Source organism: Physella acuta, unplaced genomic scaffold (assembly GCF_028476545.2).
Source record: "Physella acuta isolate Inbredline_101_S28 unplaced genomic scaffold, ASM2847654v3 ptg000324l, whole genome shotgun sequence".
In the NCBI taxonomy this organism is placed as follows: Eukaryota; Metazoa; Mollusca; class Gastropoda; family Physidae; genus Physella; species Physella acuta.
The window spans coordinates 483,936-507,033 of record NW_026731843.1 but is presented as its reverse complement, the minus strand read 5'-3'; the positions used below and the strand labels follow the sequence as shown (position 1 = coordinate 507,033).

Below are 23,098 nucleotides of genomic sequence, written 5' to 3'. Positions count from 1 at the left end.
CCCCTCCTATTTATCCCTTGTATCCGTACTCGTCTTCGTACTTGTATTCCTCCGTAATCGATACTTGTACTCGATGTCTCCGACCACTAGTTGCGCAGTTCTAACGTACAGTCCGTGAAATAACATCTGCATCCTATCAATCAAAGTTGACAGGCTGTCTGAATCCCCTCGTACCGTTTCCCAAAATAGCACGCGTTGGCTTTGAGATTGTTATCAGTCCGATCCAATAAGCCACCTGCTATGTTGCATCAGACTGTAATACTGCGTCTCGGCTTATCGTTCGTTATCAGATTTGTAACTAGTGGCTAGGCCTACCCTAGTCACATATATATATATATATATATATATATATATATATATACATATACATATACATATATATCAAGATTTTTGTGCTGATTTACCTTTATCAATATCCTTTATGTAAAATTCTCATTCATATCGTACTACAAAGTGTTAATTTTTACCCGGGACATCGACAGTCGCAGAAACAAAAAAATTAGTTGAATTATATATAGCCTACTATCATGGTGTAATAAAAATTGCTTGTAATCGTCGCAGAGTCCATGACGAGGGGCCCTAACCACTCAACTAACAGTTGAGTACATACGCAGACACAAGATTCGCGCCTTTATCAGCCAATAGAGGAGTACAGTTTCATCCATTACATTTACATTTATTTGATTACATATCGCTCTACTTGCTAGCTTTAGTGCATTTGATTACATATCGCTCTACTTGCTAGCTTTAGTGCATTTGATTACATATCGCTCTACTTGCTAGCTTTAGTGCATTTGATTACATATCGCTCTACTTGCTAGCTTTAGTGCATTTGATTACATATCGCTCTCCTTGCTAGCTTTAGTGCATTTGAATTCATACCGCTGTACTTGCTAGCTTTAGTGCATTTGATTACATATCGCTCTACTTGCTAGCTTTAGTGCATTTGATTACATATCTCTCTACTTGCTAGCTTTAGTGCATTTGATTACACACCGCTGTACTTGCTAGCTTTAGTGCATTTGATTACATACCGCTCTACTTGCTAGCTTTAGTGCATTTCATTACATATCGCTCTACTTGCTAGCTTTAGTGCATTTGATTACATATCTCTCTACTTGCTAGCTTTAGTGCATTTGATTACATATCTCTCTACTTGCTAGCTTTAGTGCATTTGATTACATATCTCTCTACTTGCTAGCTTTAGTGCATTTGATTACACACCGCTGTACTTGCTAGCTTTAGTGCATTTGATTACATACCGCTCTACTTGCTAGCTTTAGTGCATTTGATTACATATCTCTCTACTTGCTAGCTTTAGTGCATTTGATTACATATCTCTCTACTTGCTAGCTTTAGTGCATTTGATTACACACCGCTGTACTTGCTAGCTTTAGTGCATTTGATTACATATCGCTCTACTTGCTAGCTTTAGTGCATTTGATTACATATCGCTCTACTTGCTAGCTTTAGTGCATTTGATTACATATCGCTCTTCTTGCTAGCTTTAGTGCATTTGATTACATATCGCTCTTCTTGCTAGCTTTAGTGCATTTGATTACACACCGCTGTACTTGCTAGCTTTAGTACATTTGATTACACACCGCTGTACTTGCTAGCTTTAGTGCATTTGATTACACACCGCTGTACTTGCTAGCTTTAGTGCATTTGATTACATACCGCTGTACTTGCTAGCTTTAGTGAATTTGATTACACACCGCTCTTCTTGCTAGCTTGAGTTCATTTTTATTTTCCAAAACAAATGCGCAACTGCTCTAAAAATATCTTCAGGTTGTGCATGCCCCCCCCCTCCCTCAACCCTTGGACACACCTCTGTACATGCGTTTTATTACATTCTAGAAAACATGGCACTTTATCTTATTGTAATCTACAAACTAGACTGAAACCAGTGAAAAAAAACGATGGCTGTATAAGTACCACGTCACTGTAATGTATTAAAGCGAAGTTTATCCCCATGTTGTGGGCGCACATAATACGCGGGTAACAAACAAGCAAGATGTCATATTTTTTAACCCCGTAATGTGTCTAATTATATGATAGTTAATTAGTTGTTGAAAGGGATTAAACATTATCGTAACACAAAACACAAACAATAGGATCTGGGACATTACCCAATAGTTAAACAATAGGACATTACTCAATAGTTAAAAATTAGGACATTACCCAACAGTTAAACAATAGGACATTACCCAAATGTTAAACAATAGGACATTACCCAATAGTTAAACAAGGAAATAAAATGAACCAAATATTTGTATTGGATCTATGAGTATTAAAAAAAAGAAATATGACATATATATATATATATATATATATAGACACACACATATATATATATATATAAATATAGACACCCACCCACCCACCCACCCACCCACACACACACACACACACATATATATATATATATATATATATATATATATATATATATATATATATATATATATATATATATATATATATATATATATATATATATATATATATATATATATATATATATATATATATATATATATATATATATATATATATCGGTCGCCACGGGCGGGTGGGGAGTGATTAGACTTATATGATTCTCACATTGTATTGGCCCCTCCCACCCAACAATTCAACATGTCCACACCCCTGCACCCACTTGAACTACATCTCACAATGGTGTGCTGTGGTCCTTTTTTTCTTCAGATGCAGCAATCTTATCCGGCCCCCAGTTACACAAATCTATCAAGTCAGTCATTCGCCCCTCATGGAACTTCTAGTGGAGTCAGGTACGTTTCTCTAAGGCTTGAAATAGATGTAGAACGTTACATTTTGTTCAGCTATTTGTTGCAAATTGTGTTTGAAAGACACACGAACATCGTTAATTACGCAATGTTTAAGGGATACATACTTGCCGAGAAATTTTTCTGACTACGCAACATCTGTTGGAGGGATGTGGCCGAGCGCTCGACTCACTAAATCGAACGTCTTGAGTTAGTTCACATCTTTGAGTTTGCTGGAGTATTCCAACTGTATTCAGCGCTTACCTGAACCTGATTAAAAATGGGAAAAATAAAGGAGGCTGGAACTTGTGCGGACGCAGAAATCTTTCATAGGGAGATAAAAAAAAAAGAGTTATCTTTAGTTCATAGTAATGTCTGTTCTAAAGGATATTTTTATACTTTATAAGCCTGTTTTTATTTCTAAGCAATCAGAGTTTTAGTTTCGATATTCTTATAAAATTTGAAAGCCCAGTTTGACTAATTACGTAATTTTTAATTGGGATTCAACTTATAACTCATGCCAAGATAATTATGTATTGGTTATAAAATATCTGCTACAGAACTGTTTTAAATATTGATGACTCCATAAGGGTTGCGTTTAACAGAAGGCAATGTAAAATGGTTCGATCCGCCATGTGGCGCCCTATCCACTCCACCATGTGGCGCCCTATCCACTCCACCATGTGGCGCCCTATCCACTAACGCTTATTAATCTTTGACACTTACAACAATCACAATCACAATTTTTTATCACAATCTCCGTACGTCTTCAAGCTATCACATAATTGGTGCTATTATCCCATTTAGCGCCCCTCCAAATCCTCTAGCTGCAACTATTTGTCCCCCCTTCTCCCCCACCTCATTACATAACAACAATGAGAATTGATGAATTTAATCTAATTAACTGACGTACAGTTGAAGCCCGACCCCCTACCTCATTACATAACAACAATGAGAATTGATGAATTTAATCTAATTAACTGACGTACAGTTGAAGCCCGACACCCCCCTCCCTCTCTAAATACATAACAAGAATGAGAAGTTGAAGCCCTGCCCTTCCCACCTCAGTACATAACAACAATGAGAATTGATGAATTTAACCTCATTAACTGACATACAGCTGAATCATGAGGAAGTCCAGCGTCCTACTTCTAGCGTGGGTCATCCTGACCCTAGCGATGACCCACGTTGTTGGCCACACCAAGAAAACCACCACCACCACCACCGTTACCCCCACTACCACGGACACAGTCAACGCCGCTGAAAAAACAGTGGACGAGCTGGTGAAAGAGTTCCTGAAGAGCTACGAGGACGAGGCCCTGAGGCGTCTAAATCTGGCATCACAAGCCAGTTGGAACATGGAGACCAACATCACAGACTACAACAGCCAGTTTGAGGTAACGGCTAATCCAAGAGTTACTGTAAATTTAATAATAATAGCTTGAATTTATTGGTAATATCCCTTTATTAAAGGAGACAACTCAATTAATATTTTGAATATAGTTGTTATAAAAAAGATACTTTAGATAAATGAGATTATAAGTGGGTACGGGGGTTGGCGTGGTCGAGTCGGTAGATTATTAAGTGAATTATTAGTATTAACTGGGATAGCGTGGCTCAGCGGTTGAGAGCTAGACTACTTATCCGAGAGTCTCGAGTTCGAATCAGCAACGTTAGGGAAACAAAGGCGGGATGGGCTTAGTGCTGACCCCTCTATCCCATCATATATGGAACTCAGTGAAGCCGATTAGCTCTACTTCATTTGCCCCATGTACCTTGGGCACAAAAGGGAAATCATGATGATGATTGTTATTAAACTGTGTTCAGGAATTTTCAGGTGCTGAACTGGACAGAATATGATTGTTTGAAACACGTTTTTTTCCAGTCGAATTAGGGTTAGAATTTTAAGGTACACGAATTAGGTCGGTTTATGAACATGTATATTCTGTACTCACAATTTGTACTCACATTCCTTCACCTTTCCTGATGTACACATTCCTTCACCTTGCCTAATGTACACATTCCTTCACCTTGCCTAATGTACACATTCCTTCACCTTTCATAATGTACACATTCCTTCACCTTGCCTAATGTACACATTCCTTCACCTTGCCTGATGTACATATTCATTCACCTTGCCTGATGTACACTTTCCTTCACCTTGCCTAATGTACACATTCCTTCATCTTGCCTAATGTACACATAATTTACTTTGCCTAATGTACACATTCCTTCACCTTGCCTGATGTACACATTCATTCACCTTGCCTAATGTACACATTCATTCACCTTGCCCGAACAGAGAAACGTCAGCCTGGAAAACGCGATATTTTACCAACACATGCACGACAACGCCATCACCTTCAACCTCAGCCAGATCAGCAACAGCAGCCTGGCCCGTCAGATCTCGGCCATTGGTCAGCTGGGGGAGGCGGCACTGACCGACATGACCAAGTACAACAGGGTAGGTGCCGACCAAGTCGGTTGTGTCGTAGACTTCAGGAATCGTTGTCCTAGATTAAGCCCAGAGCTCTTCGGCCCTGAAAATTTTAGTCGTCCCCCCCCCCCTGAAAATTTCATGTGCACCTCCCCCTGGAGAAAAAAGTCTGGAAGAAACTGCCCCTGAACCGAATATTCTAGTATCGAACCCCAGTTCTTTATAGCTGCGATGGAACTTGTTATTTGTCGTATTTGGGCAAATGTCCATTCTTAAAAACGACATATGGGTAAACTACATTCGGACAAGTGTCTTTCGGGCTAACGTCCGGTTTGATAACATAGATACACATCTGATGTCATTAGATTAGCGGCTTGGTAAAATATAACATTAACTAACTCAACTCAATGGAACAGAAAGTTACCCCCCCCCCCCAAGTCCAATCTTCCCCAGAACTCATATTATCCATCCTACCCCCCACACTCTTCTATTCAAATAAGTGCACCGTCTCATCCCCCACCCCCATTCTACGACCAATATCCGTTATCTCACCACGGATACCCCCCACTTTTCGTCTTATCCCCCTCCCCCCCCCACAAACCTTATTTTTTTTTTATCTTTCCCACACAATGTTCAAGTGTGCCGTCCCCAGCTGTTGGAGCACTCTTCTGTCACGAAGTTTACATCGTTCCACAGCACGTGGCTTGTTCAATATGTCTTCTAATAGTTCAAGTGTTAGGTTTATTACTGGCCTAAGTTAAGTAGGCTAACACCTAAACAATTGGTAGGTTTAGTTCTTTGTTAAGTCCACTTAACAAAGTTAGGTGTAGCCCCGGTTCAAGAACACCCCACCAAAATTATGTGGGGCAAGGGTAAGATCGAGAAGTGTTGAACTATATCAAACATACCTTCGTTAAGTTTACCTACTGATATTTATCAAATCTTAAGTAGTCGATAGGAAATAAAATCTTTAGAGAACAGTTTTGAAAATATACTTTAGTACACTGAGGTACTACGTCAGTACCTTGTTACACAGTTTTTAAAAAATCAATTCAAAATGTAAATTCTACATAATGTGTTATAGGCCGATTATAAGTGAAGAACAGAATATAAACATTCGTATTTCTGCCATTTTACTTAATGGTGGACATGACCCGGGGCGACAAACCCCCTTCACACCCCCTAGACACGCCACGGCAGCATTTAAATAACATTTAGCAAACATCTTTGAATTGACAGAATTGACCTCGCTTTGTTTCCCCATGGTTACTGAAGGTCAAGCAAACGGCAACATAGCTTTTGGTTTAGTTTTTTTTTTAAATTTTCAACGGAAATGTATCTTGATCTTGGTTTAGTTTTTTTCTGAAATTTTCAACGGAAATGTATCTTGATCTTGGTTTAGTTTTTGTCTGAAATTTTCAACGGAAATGTATCTTGATCTTGGTTTAGTTTCTCTAAAATAACCTCACGGAAAAGTATCTTTATCATGGTTAAGTTTTGCTAAAATGACCTCCGGAAATGTAACCAGACAAATGTTTCTCCCACAGCTGAAGGAAATCGAATCTGAGATGCTGGCCATCCATTCCACGACAAAAGTTTACTTCAACGGTAGAGGCTACATGGACCTTGATCCTGGTGAGTCCGGGTCATCGAGATGAGTTGGCGCAGGTGAAGTAGAGCTGAGAATATTTAGTGCCGTGAAAAAAATCGTGACCAGTGTTGTACCTGTCACGTTTGGTGCCCAAAATGGTCACGTGTTCTTGTTTACGTTTGGTGCCCAAAATGGTCACGTGTTCTTGTTTATGTTTGGTTCACAAAATAATACCGTTTTAATGTTTACGCTTGGTTTTTCTCATAGTCACGTGTTCATGTTTACGTTTTGTTCTTCTTATGGTCACATGTTCATGTTTACGTTTTGTTCTTATGGTCACGTGTTCATGTTTACGTTTTGTTCTTATGGTCACGTGTTAATGTTTACGTTTTGTTCTTCTTATGGTCACGTGTTAATGTTTACGTTTTGTTCTTCTTATGGTCACGTGTTCATGTTTACGTTTTGTTCTTCTTATGGCCACGCGTTCATGTTTACGTTTTTTTTCTTATGGTCACGTGTTAATGTTTACGTTTTATTCTTATGGTCACGTGTTTATGTTTACGTTTTGTTCTTCTGGTCACGTGTTTATGTTTACGTTTTGTTCTCATGGTCACGTGTTAATGTTTACGTTTTATTCTTGACGTGTTCACGTGTTGTGTTTAGACATGTCCCAGGTGATGGCCGAGTCGATGGACTACGACAGACTGACGGCCGTCTGGCTGGGCTGGAGGGAGGCTGTCGGCCCCAGGGTCAAGCCGCTCTTTACTGAGTACGTCACGCTGCTCAATGAAGCGTATAGGATGGCAGGTCAGTTTGTCAGGGACTGGTGGGTAGGTTGGTTGGCCATCTCAGGTGTGTTGGCCATCTCAGGTGTTGGCCATCCCAGGTGTGTTGGCCATCTCAGGTGTGTTGGCCATCTCAGGTGTGTTGGCCATCTCAGGTGTGTTGGCCATCTCAGGTGTGTTGGCCATCTCAGGTGTGTTGGCCATCTCAGGTGTGTTGGCCATCTCAGGTGTGTTGGCCATCTTAGGTGTCATACACTTGTCAGGTGTTGGCCATCTAAGGTGTGTTGGCCATCTCAGGTGTGTTGGCCATCTCAGGTGTGTTGGCCATCTCAGGTGTGTTGGCCATCTTAGGTGTCATACACTTGTCAGGTGTTGGCCATCTAAGGTGTGTTGGCCATCTCAGGTGTGTTGGCCATCTCAGGTGTGTTGGCCATCTCAGGTGTTGGCCATCTATGGTGTTGGCCATCTCAGGTGTTGGCCATCTCAGATTTGTTGGCCATCTCAGGTGTTGGCCAGCTCAGGTGTGTTGGCCATCTTAGGTGTGTTGGCCATCTCAGGTGTGTTGGCCAGCTAAGGTGTGTTGGCCATCCCAGTTGTGTTGGCCATCTAAGGTGTGTTGGCCATCTAAGGTGTGTTGGCCATCTAAGGTGTGTTGGCCATCTCAGGTGTGTTGGCCATCTTAGGTGTCATACACTTGTCAGGTGTTGGCCATCTAAGGTGTGTTGGCCATCTCAGGTGTGTTGGCCATCTCAGGTGTGTTGGCCATCTCAGGTGTTGGCCATCTATGGTGTTGGCCATCTCAGGTGTTGGCCATCTCAGATTTGTTGGCCATCTCAGGTGTTGGCCAGCTCAGGTGTGTTGGCCATCTTAGGTGTGTTGGCCATCTCAGGTGTGTTGGCCAGCTAAGGTGTGTTGGCCATCCCAGTTGTGTTGGCCAGCTAAGGTGTGTTGGCCATCTAAGGTGTGTTGGCCATCTCAGGTGTGTCGGCCATCTCAGGTGTGTTGGCCAGCTCAGGTGTGTTGGCCATCTCAGGTGTGTTGGCCATCTCAGGTGTGTTGGCCATCTTAGGTGTCATACACTTGTCAGGTGTTGGCCATCTAAGGTGTGTTGGCCATCTCAGGTGTGTTGGCCATCTCAGGTGTGTTGGCCATCTCAGGTGTGTTGGCCATCTCAGGTGTGTTGGCCATCTCAGGTGTGTTGGCCATCTCAGGTGTGTTGGCCATCTCAGGTGTGTTGGCCATCTTAGGTGTCATACACTTGTCAGGTGTTGGCCATCTAAGGTGTGTTGGCCATCTCAGGTGTGTTGGCCATCTCAGGTGTGTTGGCCATCTCAGGTGTGTTGGCCATCTTAGGTGTCATACACTTGTCAGGTGTTGGCCATCTAAGGTGTGTTGGCCATCTCAGGTGTGTTGGCCATCTCAGGTGTGTTGGCCATCTCAGGTGTTGGCCATCTATGGTGTTGGCCATCTCAGGTGTTGGCCATCTCAGATTTGTTGGCCATCTCAGGTGTTGGCCAGCTCAGGTGTGTTGGCCATCTTAGGTGTGTTGGCCATCTCAGGTGTGTTGGCCAGCTAAGGTGTGTTGGCCATCCCAGTTGTGTTGGCCATCTAAGGTGTGTTGGCCATCTAAGGTGTGTTGGCCATCTAAGGTGTGTTGGCCATCTCAGGTGTGTTGGCCATCTTAGGTGTCATACACTTGTCAGGTGTTGGCCATCTAAGGTGTGTTGGCCATCTCAGGTGTGTTGGCCATCTCAGGTGTGTTGGCCATCTCAGGTGTTGGCCATCTATGGTGTTGGCCATCTCAGGTGTTGGCCATCTCAGATTTGTTGGCCATCTCAGGTGTTGGCCAGCTCAGGTGTGTTGGCCATCTTAGGTGTGTTGGCCATCTCAGGTGTGTTGGCCATCTCAGGTGTGTTGGCCATCTCAGGTGTGTTGGCCACCTCAGGTGTGTTGGCCATCTCAGGTGTGTTGGCCATCTCAGGTGTGTTGGCCACCTCAGGTGTGTTGGCCATCTAAGGTGTGTTGGCCATTTCAGGTGTGCTGGCCATCTGATGTGTTTAAGATTTAACGTGAGTTGTCATCTAAGGTATTTAAGACTACAGGTTGTCAACCATACAATATAATATCCACATTTGAATTATCCCAATTTTACTAAGAACCTCACTAATTAAAGTATTTTAAGAACACATAACCTACCACATCTAATCTATAAATACGTGTCACATGACCCAGGATACACCGACGCGGGGGAGGCGTGGAGGTCCAGCTATGAGAGTGAGAGCTTTGAAGCAGACGTGGCTAATCTGTTCGCCCAGGTCCGACCTCTGTATGAGCAGCTACACGCGCATGTGCGCAGACATCTCAAGGTCATTTATGGGGAGGAGAAGTTTCCCGCCTCAGGACATATTCCTGCACAGCTTTTAGGTACACAATCATATCTTAGGTACACAATCATATCTTAGGTACACAATCATATCTTAGGTACACAATCATATCTTAGGTACACAATTCAGGTACACAATCATATCTTAGGTACTCAATCATATATTAGGTACACAATCATATATTAGGTATACAATCATATCTTAGGTACAGAATCCTATCCAAGGTACACAATCATTTCTTAGGCATACAATCATATCTTGTATCACAATCATATCCTAGGTACACAATGATATCTTACGTACACAATCATAATTTGTATCACGATCATATCCTAGGTACACAATCACATCTTAGGTACGCAATCATATCCTAGGTACACAATCATATCTGAGGTACACAATCATATCTTAGGTACACAATCATATCTTAGGTACACAATCCATGTACACAATCCATGTACACAATCATATCTTAGGTACACAATCCATGTACACAATCCATGTACACAATCGTATGTTTTGCAATTATCCCCTGACTAGGCGAGATGTGGGCCCGCCATTGGGACCCCATCATGGCGCGGGTCAAACCGTTTGAGAAAGTGACGTCACCAGATATCACAGGGGAGATGCTGGCTCAGGTGAGAAGGCTGGGGGGGGGGGGGGGGTTGTACCGGGGGAATAGTGGTGTGACAGTTAACTGTTTTGTGACAGGTAACTGTTTTGTGACAGGTAACTGTTTTGTGACAGGTAACTGTTTTGTGACAGGTAACTGTTTTGTGACAGGTAACTGTTTTGTGACAGGTAACTGTTTTGTGACAGGTAACTGTTTTGTGACAGGTAACTGTTTTGTGACAGGTAACTGTTTTGTGACAGGTAACTGTTTTGTGACAGGTAACTGTTTTGTGACAGGTAACTGTTTTGTGACAGGTAACTGTTTTGTGACAGGTAACTGTTTTGTGACAGGTAACTGTTTTGTGACAGGTAACTGTTTTGTGACAGGTAACTGTTTTGTGACAGGTAACTGTTTTGTGACAGGTAACTGTTTTGTGACAGGTAACTGTTTTGTGACAGGTAACTGTTTTGTGACAGGTAACTGTTTTGTGACAGGGAATTCTGGTGTGACAGTTAACTTTGTTGTGACAGGGAATTGTGTGCTTGGTAGAAAGTTATAAACAAAGAACCAGAGCCCCCCCCCCCCCCTCACAAACAGACCTTACTAATGTTTATTATGATACATCTTCTGTTTTTTTAAAAACACGTTTTTTTACTTTCTCGGATATATGAAGTATAGAGAAAGTCTTGTAATCGTGCAAAAAAAAAAATCGAGATTTTTACAAATCTCGACGTTTTACACCTCACTGATACGGAAAAACATAATTTTGCAATCTTGTCCGTATGTCTGTGTGTCTGTCTGTCTGTCTGTGTGTGTGTGCCTGTGTGTAAACACGATAACTTGAGTACCGTTACAGCTAGGTTGATGAAATTTCATATATAAGTATTTTATCAAAATCGTAGATCCGTATCAACTTTTGAGCGATTTCCGATAACCGGAAGTGGTACTTTTCCTACTTTGAATTTTTCAAAAGCCTATAATTTGAGTACTATTTCAGATAGATAAATGAAATTTTACATGTAAGTAAAAGATCTAATTCTCTACCTTCTGTTAAATTTTGAGTAATTTACATTGACCGGAAATAGTAATTTACGCTACTTCCGATTTCTCAAAAAACTAATTTAAATTTTAAAAGTACTAATAATATTGCGCACTATTATGCGCCTTTTTATTTGGCGTTCAATTGTTGTGCAATTAATTTGTCTACGAGATTTTATTCTATTTTTAAAACTTTAAGTATTTAAAATGGATTAAAAATCATGTCTATAGCCCGAGTTCCCATCCCCTGTTATTTTATATAAGAATATTCGAGAAAGTTTAGGGGAGATCACTCCCGGTTTATTAATAACTGTAAGAAATCCATAAATAGGGGATACAATATTTTCTTGACTTATCTACAGTGGATAAAATATTTTTGACTTATCCACAGAACTACACAGTGGATAAAATCTTTCACCTCGCTGAGAGCTTCTTCTCTTCCATCGGTCTAAAAAACATGACAGGAACCTTCTGGAACAAATCGGAGCTAGTCAAGCCAGCAGACGGCCGCAAGTTTGTGTGTCATGGGTCGGCCTGGGACTTTTCTAAGACAGACGATTACAGGTCAGTTGCTGTGAGAGTAGGGGACGGGATGGTCGGACGGTAGAGCGCACGACTGCTAATCCGATAGTCTCGAGTTCGGATACCAGGCCCGACTCGGTATAATGTATATGTCCATGCAGGTGTGATGGTACCTGCCTCACGTTGAGCATAGTACTGGCCACTGTCCAGTCATATGCAGAGATCACAGAAACAGGTGAACTCTACTTCAGCTGCCTCATGGATCGTCAAGATTTGAAGGGGTAGGACAGTGCACTGACCTGATTGATCTTGGTGAAGAAATAAAGGCAGCTATGATGTCATAGTGATGGTTTGTTTGTATCTCATGGAAAGAGGAAGGATTGGGGATTGGCAGAGCACACTTGCTCACCCGAAACTATCGTGTATCTGTAGGGATGGATGGTTAGAAATGAGTTTTTGGTGTCACAAAAACAGATTTCTTGTAGTCGCTTGTAGTAACTTGTTGAAAAGTAAAGACGACGACGACTTTCAACTTTTACCTGTAATATGGCTGAAGAATCATTTTTACTTTCTCGTATATACGAAGTATAGAGAAAGTATTGTAATCGTGGAAAAAAAATCGAGATGTTTTCAAATCTCGACGTTTTACACCTCACTGATACGGAAAAACATAATTTTGCAATCTTGTCCGTATGTCTGTGTGTCTGTATGTGTGTCTGTGTGTGTGTGTCTGTGTGTAAACACGATTACTTGAGTACCGTTACAGCTAGATTGATGAAATTTCATATATAAGTATTTTATCAAAATCGTAGATCCGTATCAACTTTTGAGCGATTTCCAATAACCGGAAGTGGTACTTTTTCTACTTTGAATTTTTCAAAAGCCTATAACTTGAGTACTATTTCAGATAGATAAATGAAATTTCACATGTAAGTAAAAGATCTAATTCTCTACCTTCTGTCAAATTTTGAGTAATTTCCGTTGACCGGAAGTACTATTTTACGCTATTTCCGATTTCTCAAAAAACGCACGTAAATTTTTAAAGTACTAATAATATTGCGCACTATTATGCACATTTTATTAGGCGTTCACTTAGTGTGCAATTCTTTTTTTTACGAGATTCCATTCTATTATAAAAAGTTTAAGTAATTATTAAAAATGGATTACAAATATTGTCTATGTCCTGAGTTGCCATCCCTCGTAGTTTTATATTAGAATATCCGAGAAATTTTAGGGGAGATCACTCCCGGTTTATTTAATCATGGTGGGCAACAGAGAAATATGCGGAGAGATTTGATACTCCAGCTTAACGCTTAACTGGGTATTTAAATTTGTTGGCCAAGAGATTTAAAAAATTTATACCAATAAGAAGAAATCGCGAATCATGACAAACTGACTGAAAGAGTTTAAAGCCAAATTGTTTATTTTTGTGGTTGATTAAGTTTTTTTTGTTGATGTTTTTTTTTCTGATGTGTGATGTGCTGACCAGGATAAAGATGTGCACAGACATCAACAAGGCGGACCTGGTGACGGCTCACCACGAGATGGGACACATCGAGTACTACATGCACTACAGCAACCAGCCCTCCACATTCAGGCACGGCGCTAATCCAGGTCGGATTAACATCGGGGATTAGGGTTACGTTTTTTTTTTTGGTTGAGGCTAACGTGAGGATATGTATATTTTACAATTTGATCGCGATGATTCACGATGATTCATGATGATTCGCGATGATTTACGATGATTCACGATGATTCACGATGATTCACGGTGATTTACGATGATTCACGATGATTCACGATGATTCACGATGATTTACGATGATTCACGATGATGCACGATGATTCACGATGATTCACGATGATTCACGATGATTCACGATGAATGCCTTTCGACCATGTGGTTAAGAGATAGAGCACAATGTCGCTAAATCAAAAGTCGCGAGTTTGAATCCCGTACTCGAGTCTGTAAATCTCGGACGTGTTCACCCAGCTCAAATGAGTACCTGACCCAAGTCATATATAGTAAAGGCAGCTGGACAAAGTGTTGACTATGTAACTTGTATAAACTGAGGTCAAAGAAATAGATAAATTTTACTTTATTTGTTCTATAAATAGAAGGCCTGACAAGAATATTTTAGTTTAATTAAATTTTAACATTTACCCGAACCCGATCACCTGACAATTAAATTTCAATCAAAGCAGTGCCGGCGCCAGGTTATTTAGCGCCCTAGGCAAAACTTATTAAAGCGCCCCCTTTCACAACAAATTAATCAATATTAATTTATTATAAATTGTATAAACGGTATATGTAGACACCAAAATCAAATTTTACTTGCCTCCTTCGTCGCAAAAGTTTGTACTAATTCCTTCAATTCCAGTGTGAAAGCGTAATTACATTCTATTAAAATTGTTGCCAAGTCCAAGCGTGTACTTTACGACATACCCCCCCCCCCCCCCATCTCCTGCTGTGTGTCTACTAACATGAAATATTAGTCTACAACGGCTACTGATGCATTTTTTTTTCAACTTGATAATGCTAAAAAAACCTTTCAAACTATTTTGTTTAGAATTTAAGCTCTATATAATTATTACAAAAGCAAATAATGACTTGAAGTTGTATTAATAAGAAGGCGGTCAACCTAAAGGTGAGGAATTTGAAACGAATGTAGAGTTAAGCAACGAATTATCTGTCATGTGTAAATCCAAATACCAAAATTTTATTCAAGGGAAATAACTTTGACAAGAATAGCTAAATTAAGAAAATGCTTGAAAAACACAATAAAACTCTTTTAAATTTCATTACATAATCATTATACCTAATTTTTTGTTTGTTTTAATTATAAAACATTGTCAAAACAATATATTTTACCAATTGACTACTTAACTGTAGGTTGTTAGAAAGTATAAACAGTAGCTTTATAATAACACACTTCTAGTCAATTGCGATGACATGCCATTACTTGACTTTGCGTTAACGGAAATTGCAAATTTTATTTTGGATCTCTATAAATTATGGGACGCCTTAAAAACATTTCAAATACGAGTTACTGTTTAACAAATTGCAATAAATATTGTTTAAATATTAAAAAATAATAATTTAAAAAAAAAAGTTAATGGCTTGTTAAAATGTCCAGCCTGTATAATATTTTTATATCAATATTTTAAGAGTGGTATTATAGATATAAAAAAAAACCCCATACAACTCAAGATTTTTTAGCTAAAGGACGCCTACCTTTCTTTGTAGTGTGTTCCGTCCAACGTATGATAAGCTCGACTACTCTAACAACGCATATCAAACTTCGATACTTAAACTTAAACATAACTAGACTCGATGCTCCAGAACTACGATACCACCTCGCTTAAGTTCACCATGCTCTACAAACGATACTCCCAATCAACAACGATTTAATTGGACGATAATGTTCAACACACTTCGATACCTTAATATCGCAATGTTCGATACTCCCGGACTTCAGAACAACGATACTTCATCACCTACATTCTTATTTCTCTACTAGCAATCAGAATAGACTAGACCTACAACTACACGATAACAGCCAATTAACAAATAACATACTTTGAACACCTCGTCATTACATAAATCTATAGGCCTACACCAGAACAGATTTCTAATTCAAAGTCAGAGAAAACGAGACTTACAAGCCCTATTAAAAACCAAAATTGCACGTATTTTGGAACGCCCCGTCATGCGCTGGAGCGATCACCAAATCAACATTAAAATTAGATAACGGTTAGGGGTCGGCGTGGTCGAGTCGGTAAAGCTCATGGTTGCTAGAGCGAAAAGTCTCGAGTTCGAACCCTCGGGCAGATGAGGCTCGTTAGCTGGGGACAGCCACTCTTTAGCATAACTGCAGCAACTGCATAACCAGTTGTCACGTAACGCTTAATTGTGATGGAGGCGTGGTCGAGTCAGCAAAGCTCATGGTTGATAAAATTCGAAAAAGAAAGTTTCGAGTTAAAACCCTCTAGAAGATAAGGCTCGACCCCTTCCAACACTAAAAGTTAAGAACGAAAAAGAAGAAAGAAGATAACGGTTTGAAATGTTCGAAATTTAAATTACGGACTTCCTACATCAATTATGTGATACCAAATTAAAAAGCGCACCTCCCTTTCCAAATTAGGGAGGTGGAGTTGCATTTTCACCATCGCGAATAAATGCAAGCCTATATAGACCTAATTTGGGGGTGGGGGCGCAAAATTGATAGTTCGTCCTAGGCGCTGAAATAGATTGCTACGCATTTTTATATCACAATTTATAGTTAATAAAAGATAATCAAAGTTATTTATCATTAGGTACTTTTTGATAATGGCGATTACACCTTTTGCGCCCCTCTAGTGATCTGGCCATAGGGGACCGCCTAGTTCGCCTTAAAGGTAGCGCCGGTCCTGAATCTAAGCCTTTGTTTAAAAAAAAAAAAAAAAAAAAAAAAAAAAAAAAAAAAAAAAAACAACAACTAGCCTTGACACTTTAACGCTAGACCAGAACGTTGCCCATTTCCAGGTCACCCAAAGGTCACTTTAACCTCCAGACATTTCTATCTTAGGGTTCCATGAGGCCGTGGGTGACCTCATTTCCTTGTCCGTCCAGACTCCCAGCTATCTCCATCAGATCGGTCTTCTGCCACATGACGTCACCAGCACAGGTAAGGTTGTCTAGCCCCCCCCCCCCAGCTATCTCCATCAGATCGGTCTTCTGCAACATGACGTCACCAGCACAGGTAAGGGTGTCTAGCCCCCCCCCCCCCCCCCCAGCTATCTCCATCAGATCGGTCTTCTGCCACATGACGTCACCAGCACAGGTAAGGTTGTCTAGCCCCCCCCCCCCCCAGCTATCTCCATCAGATCGGTCTACTGCTACATGACGTCACCAGCACAGGTAAGGGTGTCTAGCCCCTTCCCCCCCCCCCCCAGCTATCTCCATCATATCGGTCATCTGCCACATGACGTCACCAGCACAGGTAAGGGTGTCTAGCCCCCCCCCCCAGCTATCTCCATCAGATCGGTCTTCTGCCACATGACGTCACAAGCACAGGTAAGGTTGTCTAGCCCCCCCCCCCCCCAGCTATCTCCATCAGATCGGTCTTCTGCAACATGACGTCACAAGCACAGGTAAGGTTGTCTAGCCCCTTCCCCCCCCCCCCCCACCCAGCTATCTCCATCAGATCGGTCTACTGCTACATGACGTCACCAGCACAGGTAAGGGTGTCTAGCCCCCCCCCCCCAGCTATCTCCATCAGATCGGTCTTCTGCCACATGACGTCACCAGCACAGGTAAGGTTGTCTAGCCCCCCCCCCCCCAGCTATCTCCATCAGATCGGTCTTCTGCCACATGACGTCACCAGCACAGGTAAGGGTGTCTGTATTAAGTCTGTATTATATCTGTAGTAAGTCTGTATTCAGTCTGTATTAAGTCTGTCTTAAGTCTGTAATAAGCCTGTAATAAGTCTGTAATAAGTCTGTATTAAGTCTGTATTAAGTCTGTAATAAGCCTGTAATAAGCCTGTAATAAGTCTGTAATAAGTCTGTATTAAGTCTGTATTAAGTCTGTATTAAGTCTGTATTAAGTCTGTAATAAGCCTGTAATAAGTCTGTAATAAGTCTGTATTAAGTCTGTATTAAGTCTGTAATAAGCCTGTAATAAGTCTGTAATAAGCCTGTAATAAGTCTGTAATAAGTCTGTAATAAGTCTGTAATAAGTCTGTATTAAGTCTGTATTAATTCTGTATTAAGTCTGTAATAAGTCTGTGTTAAGTCTGTATTAAGTCTGTAATAAGTCTGTATTAAGTCTGTATTAAGTCTGTAATAAGTCTGTATTAAGTCTGTATGAAGTCTGTATTAAGTCTGTATTAAGTCTGTATTAAGTCTGTATTGTCTGTTTTAAGTCTGTAATAAGTCTGTATTAAGTCTGTATTAAGACTGTATTACGTCTGTATTAAGTCTGTAATAAGCCTGTAATAAGTCTGTTTTAAGACTGTAATAAGTCTGTATTAAGTCTGTATTAGAGCAGTACTTTGATTTCCAGAGGCGGACATTAACTTCCTGTTGGAGATGGCGCTCCAGAAGGTCGCCTTCCTTCCCTTTGGTTACATCATTGACCTCTGGCGATGGTCTATTTTTAGAAATGACACGAGTCCAGAAAACTACAACCGTGATTGGTGGAACCTGAAGTAAGTTTTTATATGTGGGCGGGGGGGGGGGGGGGGAGATAGGAGATAGTCAATACGGTGAATATAAGCATGGAGAGGATCAGAGAAATTAGACTTGGCCATCTGCATTTACTATTAAAAGTTGCGTATAAACTAAATCGTGTACCGATATGTTCACAAAATTCAAGCAATGAAAAGTGGTGAACTAATTCTAAGATAATGAACCAGAGATAAATTCCAGGACTATTTTTTTTTTCTGAGTGGTTTAACCTCATCGCCTCATACTGTCTCCAGGTGTCGCTACCAGGGCCTGTCACCCCCCGTCCCACGATCTGAAGCAGACTTTGACCCAGGGGCCAAGTACCACGTCGCAGCTAACACCGCTTACATCCGGTTAGTAGCCTATAAATAGACAAACATGCCAGATAAATATATAGACTCAAGACCATTAAAATATTTCCTGGAAGAAACACGTTTAGATTTTATATATTATTCTAAGAACTATTTTTTTAAACATTTATTTTATCGTAGACTATGTGTGATTCTATATAAAATTTGTTGCGAAATAATAATTATTATTAGGATATAAGAGAGGCGAGGCCCCCTGTAGCCCATTCTTATAGTGGGGCTACAAGGGTTGATACATGGGTGTAAGGACCTAACTAGTGGGTCGGGGTTACGACGGGTACGAACATAACTAGTGGCATAGTGCGTGCGGACGTAGGTGTAAACACATTTTACTCTCCCCGTCCCCAGGTACTTTGTCAGTGTCGTCATCCAGTTCCAGTTCCACAAGGCTGCATGTCAGGCTGCTGGCCACACGGGGCCACTACACAGGTGTAACATCTATGGGAGCAAGGCCGCTGGGGACAGGATCAGGTGAGTCTTGGTGCCACACGGGGCCACTACACAGGTGTAACATCTATGGGAGCAAGGATGCTGGGGACAGGATCAGGTGAGTCTTGGTGCCACACGGGGCCACTACACAGGTGTAACATCTATGGGAGCAAGGCCGCTGGGGACAGGATCAGGTGAGTCTTGGTGCCACTACACAGGTGTAACATCTATGGGAGCAAGGATGCTGGGGCCAGGATCAGGTGAGTCTTGGTGCCACACGGGGCCACAGGTGTAACATCTATGGGAGCAAGGCCGCTGGGGACAGGATCAGGTGAGTCTTGGTGCCACTACACAGGTGTAACATCTATGGAAGCAAGGCTGCTGGGGACAGGATCAGGTGAGTCTTGGTGCCACACGGGGCCACTACACAGGTGTAACATCTATGGGAGTAAGGCTGCTGGGGACAGGATCAGGTGAGTCTTGGTGCCACACGGGGCCACTACACTGGTGTAACATCTATGGGAGTAAGGCTGCTGGGGACAGGATCAGGTGAGTCTTGGTGCCACACGGGGCCACTACACAGGTGTAACATCTATGGGAGCAAGGCTGCTGGGGACAGGATCAGGTGAGTCTTGGTGCCACACGGGGCCACTACACTGGTGTAACATCTATGGGAGTAAGGCTGCTGGGGACAGGATCAGGTGAGTCTTGGTGCCACTACACAGGTGTAACATCTATGGGAGTAAGGCTGCTGGGGACAGGATCAGGTGAGTCTTGGTGCCACACGGGGCCACAGGTGTAACATCTATGGGAGCAAGGCTGCTGGGGCCAGGATCAGGTGAGTCTTGGTGCCACACGGGGCCACTACACAGGTGTAACATCTATGGGAGCAAGGTTGGGGAGGGGGGGGGGACTTGATCAGGCGAGTCTTGGTGCTAGAGTAGGTGGCATAACCAGGCGACCCAACTACGTGACCCAACCAGGTGACTCAACCAGGTGACGCAACCAGTTAACATGACAATGAGAGATTGCACAGCCGGGTGACTATATAGGTGACCCGACTAGGTACCCAACCAAGTGACATAGTCAGGTAACATAACAGCACAAGGTGGGTCTTGGTACCACTTGCAGGTAACTTATCCAGGTGCATGCCTATCAAAGACAGAACAAGTTGCTCTAAAAATGATAAACTGAAAAGAAATAATATTTGCATTTTTTAACAGCCGATTAAAAAATAAACAACTAAAAACGTTTCAACATCATCCAATATCCTGTCTGAATTAAGAATTTTAAAACAACAGGGCCATGCTAGAGATGGGGAGTTCTAAGAAATGGCCAGAGGCTATGCGAGCGATTACTGGCCAAGACAAGATGGACGCCTCAGCGCTGATGGAATATTTCCAACCCCTCCTGGAATTCCTGGAGAAACAAAACGGAGACGACTACGGCTGGGACCCCCATTGTCCCACGCCTCTGCCCAAGTACCTCAACACCAACGTCACGTTCAATGACGCAGAGATTACAGCGGTTCTGTCGTTTATAGAGGCACACACCACACAGGCGCGGGTCTCAAACTGTGACAGAGATGGGGCGTTTGGGGCTTTCCGTGACGATATGACGGATGACAACAAAAATATTTGGGTAGAGTTTTTGTTTTTTAAATTAGTGATAGATTTACTGAAAGTGATATATCAAAAGTTCTAGGTGTGATATATGAGTGGGTCACTGAACAATGAGATGTTCATTGATCTATGAGTTAATGGTTAATGAGTTAGCCAATGGTTTAAGAGAAACACAGAGGGCCAAAGTTGGCCAGTGGCCCATGAGTTAGTCACTTATGAATTAGCAGTCCATAAGTAAGTCAGTTACCTATTACTTAAAGAACTTTCAGTAACCCATAAGTTACCTATTACTTGAACAACTTTGACACTGTTTACTGAAGGTATCATCAGAGATCAAACTAGGACAGTTTTACAGACAGCAAGCCGAACAAGCCAAACAATTCAACACGTCAGTAATGCCCCATGACATCACCAGGCAACTTCATCTCGTCGTTTCTCGCGACACACAGCGAGATCTCAACAACATCACCTACACTCAGGTAAGTCGCCAAGATTTTTGTTTAGACTTTCAGTGCAACTTTTTACAAAAGTGCTCATCTTGTTGGTATAACTTTAGTGCTGTTGAAAGTTATGACTTCAGTGCTCATCTTGTTGCAACATGACTTAAGTGCTCATGTTGTTGTATCATGACTTAAGTGCTTTTCTTGTTACAACATGACTTAAGTGCTCATCTTTTTACAAGTTATGACTTAAGTGCTCATCTTGTTAAAACATGACTTAAGTGCTTTTCTTGTTACAACATGACTTAAGTGCTCATCTTGTTGCAACATGACTTCAGTGCTCATCTTGTTACAACATGACTTCAGTGCTCATCTTGTTACAACATGACTTAAGTGCTCATCTTGTTACAACATGACTTAAGTGCTCATCTTGTTACAAGTTATGACTTAAGTGCTCATCTTGTTGCAACATGACTTAAGTGCTCATCTTGTTGCAACATGACTTAAGTGCTCATCTTGTTGCAACTTGACTTCAGTGCTCATCTTGTTACAAGTTATGACTTAAGTGCTCATCTTGTTGCAACATGACTTAAGTGCTCATCTTGTTGCAACATGACTTAAGTGCTCATCTTGTTACAAGTTATGACTTAAGTGCTCATCTTGTTGCAACATGACTTAAGTGCTCATCTTGTTGCAACATGACTTATGTGCTCATCTTGTTACAAGTTATGACTTAAGTGCTCATCTTGTTGCAACATGACTTAAGTGCTCATCTTGTTGCAACTTGACTTAAGTGCTCATCTTTTTACTCGTTATGACTTAAGTGCTCATCTTGTTACAACATGACTTAAGTGCTCATCTTGTTGCAACATGACTTAAGTGCTCATCTTGTTGCAACTTGACTTAAGTGCTCATCTTTTTACTCGTTATGACTTAAGTGCTCATCTTGTTACAACATGACTTAAGTGCTCATCTCTTTACAACATGACCTAAGTGCTCATCTTGTTACAACATGACTTAAGTGCTCATCTCTTTACAACATGACCTAAGTGCTCATCTTGTTACAACATGACTTAAGTGCTCATCTTGTTACAACATGACTTAAGTGCTCATCTTGTTATAACATGACTTCAGTGCACATCTTGTTACAACATGACTTCAGTGCTCATCTTGTTACAACATGACTTAAGTGCTCATCTTGTTACAACATGACTTCAGTGCACATCTTGTTACAACATGACTTAAGTGCTCATCTTGTTATAACATGACTTCAGTGCACATCTTGTTACAACATGACTTCAGTGCTCATCTCTTTACAACATGACTTCAGTGCTCATCTTGTTACAACATGACTTCAGTGCTCATCTTGTTGCAGCATGACTTAAGTGCTCATCTTGTTACAACATGACTTAAGTGCTCATCGTGTTACAACATGACTTAAGTGCTCATCTTGTTACAACATGACTTAAGTGCTCATCTTGTTGCAACATGACTTCAGTGCTCATCTTGTTACAACATGACTTAAGTGCTCATCTTGTTGCAACATGACTTCAGTGCTCATCTTGTTGCAACATGACTTCAGTGCTCATCTTGTTACAAGTTATGACTTAAGTGCTCATCTTGTTACAACATTACTTAAGTGCTCATCTTGTTGCAACATGACTTAAGTGCTCATCTTGTTGCAACATGATTTAAGTGCTCATCTTGTTGCAACATGACTTAAGTGCTCATCTTGTTGCAACATGACTTAAGTGCTCATCTTGTTGCAACATGATTTAAGTGCTCATCTTGTTGCAACATGACTTAAGTGCTCATCTTGTTACAAGTTATGACTTCAGTGCTCATCTTTTTGCAAGTTATGACTTCAGTGCTC

The 23,098-nt window shown here is 41.2% G+C and overlaps 1 protein-coding gene across 1 annotated transcript in view; it reads left to right on the top strand.

Moving 5' to 3' along the window:
- Window positions 1-2,730: 2,730 nt before the first annotated feature.
- Window positions 2,731-23,098, top strand: part of LOC131940626 (angiotensin-converting enzyme) — a 42,814-nt gene continuing 22,446 nt past the window's right edge. Inside the window, exons 1-15 of the mRNA XM_059299334.1 lie at window positions 2,731-2,792; window positions 3,907-4,183; window positions 5,089-5,250; window positions 6,771-6,858; window positions 7,478-7,621; window positions 9,832-10,023; window positions 10,524-10,621; window positions 12,026-12,198; window positions 13,646-13,770; window positions 16,725-16,823; window positions 18,203-18,347; window positions 18,621-18,719; window positions 19,083-19,205; window positions 20,465-20,804; window positions 21,106-21,264. Of these exons, the coding sequence (XP_059155317.1) occupies window positions 3,914-4,183; window positions 5,089-5,250; window positions 6,771-6,858; window positions 7,478-7,621; window positions 9,832-10,023; window positions 10,524-10,621; window positions 12,026-12,198; window positions 13,646-13,770; window positions 16,725-16,823; window positions 18,203-18,347; window positions 18,621-18,719; window positions 19,083-19,205; window positions 20,465-20,804; window positions 21,106-21,264 (2,217 nt within the window). The 5' untranslated portion in view covers window positions 2,731-2,792; window positions 3,907-3,913. The remainder of the gene's footprint in view (window positions 2,793-3,906; window positions 4,184-5,088; window positions 5,251-6,770; window positions 6,859-7,477; window positions 7,622-9,831; window positions 10,024-10,523; window positions 10,622-12,025; window positions 12,199-13,645; window positions 13,771-16,724; window positions 16,824-18,202; window positions 18,348-18,620; window positions 18,720-19,082; window positions 19,206-20,464; window positions 20,805-21,105; window positions 21,265-23,098) is intronic.